The sequence below is a fragment of the Frieseomelitta varia genome, unplaced genomic scaffold (assembly GCF_011392965.1).
Source record: "Frieseomelitta varia isolate USP_RPSP 00005682 unplaced genomic scaffold, Fvar_1.2 scaffold_420, whole genome shotgun sequence".
Lineage (NCBI taxonomy): Eukaryota > Metazoa > Arthropoda > Insecta > Hymenoptera > Apidae > Frieseomelitta > Frieseomelitta varia.
This window is the reverse complement of record NW_025110169.1, coordinates 114,793-126,166: the sequence shown is the minus strand read 5'-3', so window position 1 is coordinate 126,166 and position 11,374 is coordinate 114,793. Positions and strand designations below refer to the sequence as shown.

Genomic DNA, 11,374 nt, shown 5'->3' with positions numbered 1-11,374 from the left:
AGATATAAATCTCCACTTAAAAAGAAAAAAAAAGATAAGAATCTAGATATAGATCTCCACTTAAAAAGAAAAAAAGATATAAATCTAGATATAAATCTCCACTCAAAAACAGAAAAGAAAAAAAAACTTATAATATTAGAATTAAATAATAAAATCCTTATCAAACAGAATAACAAGATTCTCCAAATTTCCACAGAACAACCAAATTTAAAATTAAAAAATGACCTAAGGAAGTAAGAACAACATTTTCGTACAAGAATATCATATATCTCGATTATATTGTATTATTGTATTGTTACACTATGTTATTTATATTCGAAATATTAGAGTATAATATATAACTGTTACATACATCATATACATACAGAGTATAATATATAACTGTTATATACATTATATATTCTCATAGGAATTATCAAAATAAATTAAAACAACCAAATAAAAACTCCCTTCTTTCAAAAATTTCTATCAAGTCTCCTCTTAAAAAAAAAAAAAGAAAAAAAAGATAAGAATCTAGATATAAATCTCCACTTAAAAAGAAAAAAAGATATAAATCTCCACTTTAAAAAAAAAAAAAGATATAAATCTAGATATGAATCTCCACTCAAAAACGAAAAAGGAAAAAAAAACTAGAAATTAACCTGCAGAAATTGAGATATTTTCGTATATGAATATCCCGCCACAAGGATCATATTCGGGCGCGATTTTCCCGGGAATACGCGTTCTTCCGGAATAAGTGATTTCCCCTTGTCGTTTCCAGTGACAGAGGTCGCGGCGAACTATCAACGGGAGTTGTTTTACGAGCCGGCCGCCCCCTCCCAACAGCCCAACGAGAACGAACGCAGTTGTCGACTGTTTGTCGGTCGGTCCGTTTTCGCGGTCCAGACGAAGCAAACACACGGGGGAGGGCAAACCGAATGCGCCGCTGCACGCACCGCCGCCGTGTCTGCGAGCAAATTAAAAATCAATTCCAGGACCCCGGTAATTCGAAAGTGTTCGGCCGGCTGTTTCTCCGGACGCGTTTATATAGGCGGAGTTTCAGCCTGGCGGAGTAATTTGGCCGAAAAGTTTGAATGCCCCGCCAAACCGTCAACCGGACTGTGCACAATCTGTGAAAATATTTCCTGCCCGCCGCGCCGGGTATTATATCTTCGCGGCGGCTTAATCCACGCCGCGGTGATTTAATTAAAAAATTGTTTGGCCACGAATTTCAAACTCGACGGTGAAATTTCGCTACGCGGGAAACGCACCGGGTGTCCAAAAAAAGATCCGGGGCCAAACCTTGGGCTGGCGAGGTCAAACAGACTTGGAATTCTGTCCATAAGACGCATTTCGTGTCTTTTCAATAAATTAATAATAATTTTGAGTTTGTATCAACTTTTTCCATCTATTTGACCTCGTAGGTAACACGTAGTCTAAGTTTGGTCCTAACCTTTTTGTACACCCTGTATATATATATATATTTTTTCTTTTTTTTTTGTTCGCGGTTCGCTTATCTTCGCGGTGATCGTGCAACTGCGTGCGCCACGGTATCTTTACAGGACTTCGATTAATCGGCAAAAAATATTTATTTAGCCGGTAACCGATGAAACGCGTTAAAAGTATTTAAATAAATAGAAATGACGGGCAAAATGTAGGATATATCCCTCGAGAGCGGATGTTGTTAAATATTTGACCGAACGATGATACTTTATACTTGAATAAGATGACGAATGCATGTGGTAACATTTGCTTAAAACAATAATTTCGTGTGTAAATGACATTCGACATTATTATTATATTAATTGTTATACAATAATTTATTTATATATACGTATGATGCATACATCACAATTTCTTAAAGCGTATATTTCTTTGTTTAAATATTGTTTATATACAAATGATAATAATACAGAAGTGGTAGTACCAGAATAATTATATTTGGAAACATTTGTTTGAAACAGAATGGAAAATTTGCGAGAAAATTTCTTTTAACAAATACTTGCCTTTATACATAATTAATACATAACATTAGGTATATTAGGTATGTTAATTGACGCTCGAAAAATTTAAACTGCTCTCAGATGGATATTTATAATAATGTTATATTAATTTATCAATTATAATTTATCAGTAATCAACAAACATTATAGCATTATTCTAGTTTGTTACTCTAGATTTTTGTTCTATTCTTTTTCAACGATAATTTATTTACAAATACCAATTTAAAAATATAAGAGAAAAGAAATGAATGCACAAATAAGGCTATAAATGTAATTTATAAATCCCTAAAATTATAAACTAACAATTTTGAAGAATTTTATTATAAAAGATGTAACTAGTTTATTTTATCACATCGCGTTTCAGCAGTAAACGCAAATTTTACTCTTCAAAAAAAAAAAGAATAAAGACATTTCCAATGAATCGGAAAAAGTATCGCACGTATCTATACGACAAATATAATACCGCAGCGATAGCGATGTAAAAAAGATATTGGAATTGCAGGGGAACATATTTCTCGTCCACCGTGCTCTCTGACTTTGGCACTGATAGATTTCAACTTCGTTCATTACAATGTAGTTTAAATGAGAAAAGTTCGAACAATTTTCCAATCGTGGAAACTGTAGTGAATTCTTTTTGTAATAACATCGTCGAGCTAGCTTCTTGCCCGAGGTAATGCTATCGTGCAAATAAATTAAAAATTCTCACAAATTGTCCAAACAGACATGCAGTAAATGATAATATATATGTTGTCTTCAAAAAGTATGTTACACTTTTAGAAATGTAGCAGCTTTTAATGCAGATACGTCTTGTTCAATTAAAGCTTCGTACAGTAACACTCCGAATTATGTGTGTCTCTCAAGTTCTTTCAGACTTTAAAACCTTCGATGAAATTTCCTTTACTTACTCAAAGGCAACAAACACATTTCCCATTCTCTTAGAAAAAACAATTTCAACTCTTCTCAACTAGCCAAAAGCCTCCCTCGATCGCTACGCCTATTCACTTACTTGTTAGAAACAGTTCTTCCAGCTGGTGGGTTAGGTTATCCATTTAAGGATTAACACGAAACATCCGTCGTGTAACTTTCGATTTACGACGTCGGCGCGCCGTCCGACTTCGCTCGCTTGAAAACTTCGTTTTTCAATTCTCCGACAAGCCTAGCCCCAGAGTAGCTACCGAAATGCAGAGTAGCTTCGCAACAGTCTGTACATGTATATAACCGCAACAAGCCAGAAGTCCTCCATCGAACAGGAAGCGTATTCTACATAAATGTTCGCAACTTTCGCGGGAGTAACGTACCTGTACTCGCGAGTACGCGTCAGCCAATGCTCGTATGCTTACTGTCTGCTTCAGGCTACAGCTCGTAGCTATCTCTTGTCTCTCTTCCATCTTCACTTTGTTCTACCCTATTTCACTTGAACCTCCCGCTAGTTACCCTTCGCTCTTTCTCTCTCTCTCTCTCTCTCTGTCACCGTGCATTCTTGCTCCCCCCAGCGCACCACCTTTTTTCGGTGCTTTCAAGCAATGCTCCGCCAGCGAAACGAAGTTTTCCAAGGGAACTAAAGTCATTTCGCCCGCGCAATCTAAGTTAAGTGACTTTCGAGAGCAGCCCCGGACGACTAGACTCGCCTCCGGTGGGTCGGCGCTGCTCGCACGACACCGTCAACCCTTTCTCTTTCTTCTCGGTCGTTGCTCGTTGCCACGTTCACGTGGAACGCGACAGAGAGAACGAAGGGGGAGGAGACGAAGATCGGAAGGATCCAAGGATCTAACGAGGATTACGTCGTCCGTTGGGTTGCACGGGTGCTTAGCTGGCTGAGAAATCGACTCCAAGGCCGCCGTTTCTTTTCGTCGTCGTATGTAGCCACGTACATAGCCACGACGTTACACGTCGTTTACGTTCGACGATGTTTCGAAATCCTTGCACCACGGCAGAGAGCCCACCCCCGACGAAGACTAACGGTTTAAAGTTGCGCTCGTCCCGGTATCAGACATTTTTCAAGGTGACAGCCGACGGTTTTACGCTCGGCTACGGGGCGGGGGAGGCCATGGTGTGAGGCGTACTTTTGTCGAGGCGACGACTGATAAGTTTGAGGTAAGTATTTGCGACACCGGGATACCTTAGTCGAGGCGCCACGCAGCGCCGAAGAACTTGAGACGTTGAACGTCGTAGATTCGAGAGATTTTTTTTTCTCTTCTCTCTCTCTCTCTCTCTCTTTCTTGCGTTTCAAGAGAAATTGTTTCGAGGGAAAGCAGACTTTCCAAAGGGAGGGAGGGGGGGATCGACAAATTTTATAACTACAGGAAGGATGAAATAACAGCTTCTTTCACCTCAGTGATTTTCAACAACGTAACACGGTCTTTGTGTAAAAACTATTACGTTATCAAGCGGAACTCTGAAGCTGTCAAGAAGAATAATATCTTTGTTAACGTTCTTCGCGAAACATGGAGACATTTTTCAGAAAAATTCAAAGATGGAAGTCGAGTTTAAGTCGAGTTGAAGTAACTTGAAAGTTGAAAGGTGGATTAATCGATTGAAGTTTTAGGATTGGAAGATCGAAAGATCGGGAAGAGAAACTGATGAAAGTTGTTAAATCTTGTTGAAAATATTTATGAAATAATTTAGAGTAAAACGATCTTCTCGTTGATGACCAAATAATCACGGAAAGCATCTGTTTATACATTTTGGGGAAATTTAACCATCTATATTGAACATAACATTCCGTGAAACTTTTAAGGTCACGTCGCATTGTGAAAACATCTATAGAACACTGGTACCAAAATTTGAGACACCCTGCGCAACTTAAACGACAAATGCAAATACAGCAACTACGATGCACAACACATTGAACGCGTTAAACAATCTCGTCACCCTATTACGATCGTGAGAACACTTGCAAATTATACACCACTCGTTCCAACCTGCATCCCTCTCTTCGCTAACCATCGTATAACGACATATCGCTATTAACGCAAAAGCACATAGATATCCGAGCGATGGGTAAGACCATTGACACCAGAAATGAGCGATGGGGCCATTCTGAGCGATCCACCGGGATTGGCTCGATTTTCGAAGAGTCACGAGCGGCCGGGCTCGCTTGTAAATACAGCCATTCCACTTTTCCCTCTTTCCCGCTAGCAGAAAACTGACGCGTCCAAGCTGTGTGGTATGTACATAGGCTCGCTCTACGCTTCAGTCAGATAGGGGTTGTATGAATCATGCAACCGTAAAGTGATATCGAATGGAATAGAGACTAAGTACGTAGGCGAACGCGGTTCACAGAGGTCGTATGTGCGTGCCGTATCTGTTGACCATCAAAAACGAACAGCACCTACCGAAACCCACAAAATCTACCCGTGTGCTTCTCACGCAGCTCGACGAGTCGTCGTGTGATTTAGCTACATTTCGAGGAACGCGTGGGAAACCTGCGGTTTGGCGCGGTCTTAAATTGAAGTAGAAATGGCGGTAATGTATGTTTCTACGGCCGCTGCCGTAAATCAAACTCGTGGGCGGGAAAATGAGGAAACGATAAATTCGCTAATTTAAATCGCGATTTGAAGGTACGTCACGTGTTGTGAGTAAAAATGTGAAATTCGTGAGAAGTTGCTTGTAAAAAAGGGAATGTCGTGTTACTACTTGATTATAAATGGACAAATTGTTTGTTATCCATTTGTTGGTTATAAATTGACGATGAGAATGAAGTTGTAATCTATAGCTGGTAGAATTATGCGTGTAGAAATATAATTTGCTCCAAAATGAACATTTTTAATCCAGATGAAAAAGTCGATCTGAATCGATTTATTTTCTCTTTCGCAGTTGATGTGATTTCATTGTGTGTTCAAATTGTACAAGTGCTTGAAACGTGTATTCATAATATTAGTAATGTTAATTGTAATTGTACAAAATGTACCTACAACAGAAATGCACCTAATATAAAATTTACAACTTATTTCTCGTGAATTTTATAAAAAGAATTATTAATATTATTAATATTGATATAAAAACTTGGAAATTAATCAATAATTAAGGAGAAACGTAACGATGGTACGATTATTTCTATGACTATAGTTGCATATTAAATAATAAAAATTAATTTACAACTTCTCTGTGCAATTTTCAAGTGTTCAATAATGTTCAAAGTAAAAAATATAAAAACTGAAATATAAAAATATGACAAAATTGTGCTTCAATCTGTTTGAGCTCAGAATTTTAAGTATCTTGTGAAACTCGAGTGATTTTAAAATTGAGAGTTTAAAATAATTTGTTCTTATTTATTCAATGTTTCGAAAATTATTATAGGATTTTGTTACTGTGTATTAGATAACTAAGATGGTTCTGTGGCTTCTTATATGATAATAAAAAATGTCTATAAGAATTAATATCAATAAACTCGTAACTAAACTAACTTATAAACATTTAAATTGTATACGTAGTACTTTAATATTTAACATTATTAACATCTACAAACTGACACTAATATTTATGTCTATCTTCAATCATTTAGCACTTTCACTGCAAGCGTGTCGCATTGTGATATTCCAACACTAGCGATAACTAAGATACGAGAAGAAAAATGTTTACCATACCAATAAAGAAATTTGTATTTTACGAAAAATCACTCAAATCTGTAAAAGTGCATTAAACTGTAAATTTATAAAATTTCTACGAAAAAATTACGAGCTGATCGTTTCGATTAAGATAATTCTAATACTAAAAGTCGAATTCTTGATATCGTAATTATTTTACACTGTAACAATTTTCAAAAGTTATTCTTTTTAAGCGAATGAAACTCTGTTTCGCGTCAGAAATGAATATTCACGACTTAAGATTCGCAGAGTAAAAAAAGACTAAAAAATACTATTTACACACCGCGTCGTGTTTCACACCGTAATGTATTACAATTTTCGCTAAAAACTAATTCTCAGAAATAATTACACGCCCATCCAACGAAACTTCGCGAAGTAAAACCAATCCCAGTGATTTCAATTTATTCTTCCGCGTAGAATTATTTCGCTCTTAATTGCAACGTAATTTGAATCACACCCCCTCTGATAAACGAGCCCGTGACATTTTTTTTTTTTTCTTTTTTTCTCCCCGACGCTGTTTGATATTCCATTAAGAACGCCGAACCAGCGGCATTCGATGTGATTAACGCAACTGCGCACCGTTAAATTCAACATCGTTCATCAAGGTTATTGTTAATTCGATAATTACACACGGCCGTGGCTCGTTGCTAGTCGGTCGTGCAATGTTTCTAATTAAAAGTTCACGATGCATTCGTTGCTAGTATAATTTCCCGACATTTTGTCTCTGTAGGTTTCGATGAAGCAGCATCGATGGCAGTCGTTAATTGATAGTTCGCGGTTCTTTTGACAACATACAGCAGCCACTACGTCGATTAAATGCTCGCATTCATAGTTGTTCGCGAAAGTATCCGAACGCTTATTATAGAAAATCTTGTATGTATATTATTATGTTATATAAAACATAATTTTGGAATTTTATTGACACTTTAATTATTAATGATACGAGATACGATTATATCGATAAAATTTGAAACCACGTCTGAGAATGTACATATGCTCAGAAATCTTAGGATAATACTATATTTGTATAATAATATAAATATAAATTGTAAATTAAATTATTAATTATAATCAATAAATACGATATAATTATACAACACAGTATATACACTATAGAGTATAATTAGTAATACAGTTTGTATTGTATAATTAGTATTATTATTTGTATTTCTGTATTATCTGTATTTCTTCTATGTCCAAAAAAAAAATTAATATACATTAATAAGATTACATTAATAAACAGTTAAAAACAGTCTCATTAAATATTGAAATTTTTGACATAATAACTATTTAAATAATCCTGAAATGTCTGCGTGCATAATATTTTTATGAAAAGTTCTTAAAAAAAGTTCTTAAAAGTGAATACTTCCGTGAGCAATTACAATTTGCCACGTATCTCTTTCAGACATTTTCTTTCGTTCTTAATAATGACAAAACATTTGGCCCATTACTATTGTAATGAGATCTGTTAACGACCATCGAGTTCCCTTGTATTTTTAAATTCGTCCAGAACAAGGCGAGACACTGTTACACTTTCGTCTTAATTGAAAGTTCTAATTAAAGGAGCGGACAGTTCGCGGAAATAACTTTTTAAGGGGACCTTTTATCTTCTGCTCATGGGGTGAGAAATTCCAATACATTTCGTTTTCATGTTTTTCAAGTTGACGCAACAGTAAAATAATTAAAAATTCTGACGAAATTAATATAACAACTATAGTGTCACATTTTTGTGCAAATTCATATATTTAATTTAAAAAAATAGAATCTACGCAGAGGGTTGTTTCATGTATTAAATGTGATAACAGATATTGTATTTTAGATATTTAACATATTTCTCGTATATTATTTTTGTTTCTTATTTTATTCCCATGTTCAAGTTGCATAAAAATCCACACTCTAGGAATAAGTACAAGCTTTAAAATTATTATTACAAATTTGTTTGAAGGCAATTGAGATTTGTTAAAAAATTTTTATTCAATTCTACAATCAATAACCATATTTAATGGTTATTAATTTTTAACCAATATTTATTAGCCATAATTAATATTATTATTTTTACTTATTAACAATTAGATGAAAATTATTGAAACCTCATTTTTAATATAAATATTTTATTTAATTACTAGAATGTATGAAAGAATTCATTTCAGAGGATGAAAGATCAAATTGAATCGGCGACAAATGTCAATTGTATGCAATTCTGTGTAAAAAGTGCAGAAAAGTCGTTGAACGTTAAGAGCCTCTTTTTACAACTATTTTCAGCTGTTTATGTCACTTGCCATTAACCTTTAAAGGACATACTAGACAATAATACAATTCTATTATTTTTTCCTACATTTTAACAGTAATTTCGTTGACTATTTCTCTTCTACATTTTGTTTAAATACTCATAGCCTGTATTCTATATTACTTATACCTTCTCCGCATATAAATTTCTTTTTTGTTATTTAATGAATAGAATCGGAATAAATACGGAAGAATAATTACGGAATAACTCAATTAAACACATTTATTTTTAATTTTTCTTTAGTTTCACAAAAAAGAAATAAATTTCAACGTATTTGACTTTATTGTTCACAAAATGGTATATAAATTTTAAAAAACAAATTGTTTTACTGCTTCATCAATTCACAGAATTATAATTAAACTGCGGATCTTTATAAAAAATTTTAATATGCAAAGAATGCACATATATTGAAAATATATATAAAATATCTAAAGTGCAGTGCTTTTTGCGTAGAACAATACTCCAACAAGATTTTATTTCTGTTAATTACATTTTTAAAAATACTGCATAGAAATTAAGAATTTGCATAGAAATCCGCAGTCTTTTTCCTCACATTTCGAATATATTAATTCATTAAAGACAACATAACAACAATTTATGTAATATTACAAATATTATCAATAATATCAATTTCTTTAAATAACATAAAATTATAAAATCTAAAATCTAAGTGAAAGACAAAGTAATGAAAAATCTCTTTGAAATTTCATGGAATTTAGTATTATAAATCGATTGAGAGTTCCAAAAATATTCGCTCGGAAATTGGGATCGTTTATGTTTGTATTTGAATAGTATAGGGTTTTCTCAAACAAGCATTTACAAATATACTTGCAATAATTTTATTCTAATTTCAATTTAAAAGATTTGAAAATGCTATATAAATATTGTCACGTTTTTTCAAAAGCGTGACTCTGTGACAACAGTAAAAACATTTATGGAGGTTAGATCATAACATGTAAAATATCTGAGTTAGTTAATAATTTATATAATAGTTCATTAAATATCTTATTCCCGAGAAGTAATTCTAATTTTTAAATATAGTTAATTAAAGTTCTAATTATAAAAAAGTAATATTATGAACAGAATATTTATTTATTTGAAGAAATCATTATTTCTTTTGAGCGGAACTACAAATATACTACTACATGAAATCATATATGAGAAAGGAAATTCTCAATCCTAAAATCTATATACCAAATACATCAGATACATAACGATAAATAAAAATGTTTATCAAAGCAAAAAAAAACAGATTTAAAAAGCATCTGAACCTAAATCTAATATTAAAGTCAAAATCCAATAGCAAACGCTGAACTTCAAAGAACCTCAAAGACTTTCCAAACCGAACCGCGTAATTTAAAAATAAGCCAACCACTTACCCAACAGTTTCATAACCTGGGACTGGCTGATAAAAATGTTCAAGTATCCATCGCTGCAGCCGACGAGGACCAAAAGTACAAAAAACTTGCATCGCAACAGATCACACGATCCATCACCCCACCGCATTGTCTCACATAATAACATCACGCATCGATGTAATCACGCGCGCGAAATCCTACCACTTTTACGTTTCTCCACCCTACACACGTGACAGCAACCTCGTCCTGTCAATCTTCCCCGTGAACGCGAACATCACTCCTGTATTCTCTACACGCGAGATCATCGTTCGACGTTACATCGTTCACGTGACAAATCTGAACTCTAGAAAAGTTTCTACGAACGTTTCTACGAACGACTGGCGTTAACCTCAAAGTTGCATTTTCCGTTAGTTCGATGCAAGCTGTTGGAGAGAGGTTATGATCGATTCTTATGGATCATCCATGGTCGAGTGAATGTCGAAGAGAGCGACGGTCACATGGCTACGTGATCGACGAAGTACGAGAAGGGTCGGAACGAAGAAGAAACAGTCTCAGCGTCGTCGGCGTCGGAGCGCAACTGACAGACGTAGCTCTGTAAATTGAAGGCGCCGCGAGACTCGCGCCTGCGCCCACTTCGGGGTGCGACGCCGGATACGCAAACGGGCGACGAAATCGTTGGGTAAAATGCGACGCGACGAGCGTACGCCCTACGCAAATCGCGGTAAGTGTAAATCACACCTTCGGATGGCCAGCCAGCCGTGATACACTATCGGAATTGTCAAAATATCGGAATAGGGGAACGTGCAATTGTCTGATTTTTAATGATGTTTTTGATATACGACGGAGGGTTCACCTAGGGAAAGGGTGCTTGGGTGAAACCAGATCTATTGTGACTTTTGAAACGATTGAAGAGGGTACGTATGATACATATTGTTACTGTCACAGAATACATAAATGATCATGCATAAATAACTAGACATCTAGTGCAATTAATTCTGCTGCTATTTTTGAAATGATTGAAAAGAATACATATGATTCGTATTCGCTAGCATAGAATATATATACTATCATGCATAAACTAATCTAAAAGATTATATTTTGAAGGTTATGTTTTTGTTTCATTTCCATAGCTGTGATCAATATTTTTGTTTTTTTTTTTTT

General features: G+C 34.8%; 1 protein-coding gene across 1 annotated transcript in view; it reads right to left on the bottom strand.

Annotated features, from left to right (window-relative positions):
* Positions 1-10,771, bottom strand: part of LOC122531875 (tyrosine-protein kinase Drl-like) — a 185,640-nt gene extending 174,869 nt beyond the window's left edge. The window contains exon 1 of the mRNA XM_043660147.1: positions 10,235-10,771. Within this exon, the coding sequence (XP_043516082.1) occupies positions 10,235-10,379 (145 nt within the window). The 5' untranslated portion in view covers positions 10,380-10,771. The remainder of the gene's footprint in view (positions 1-10,234) is intronic.
* Between the last annotated feature and the right edge of the window lie 603 nt (positions 10,772-11,374).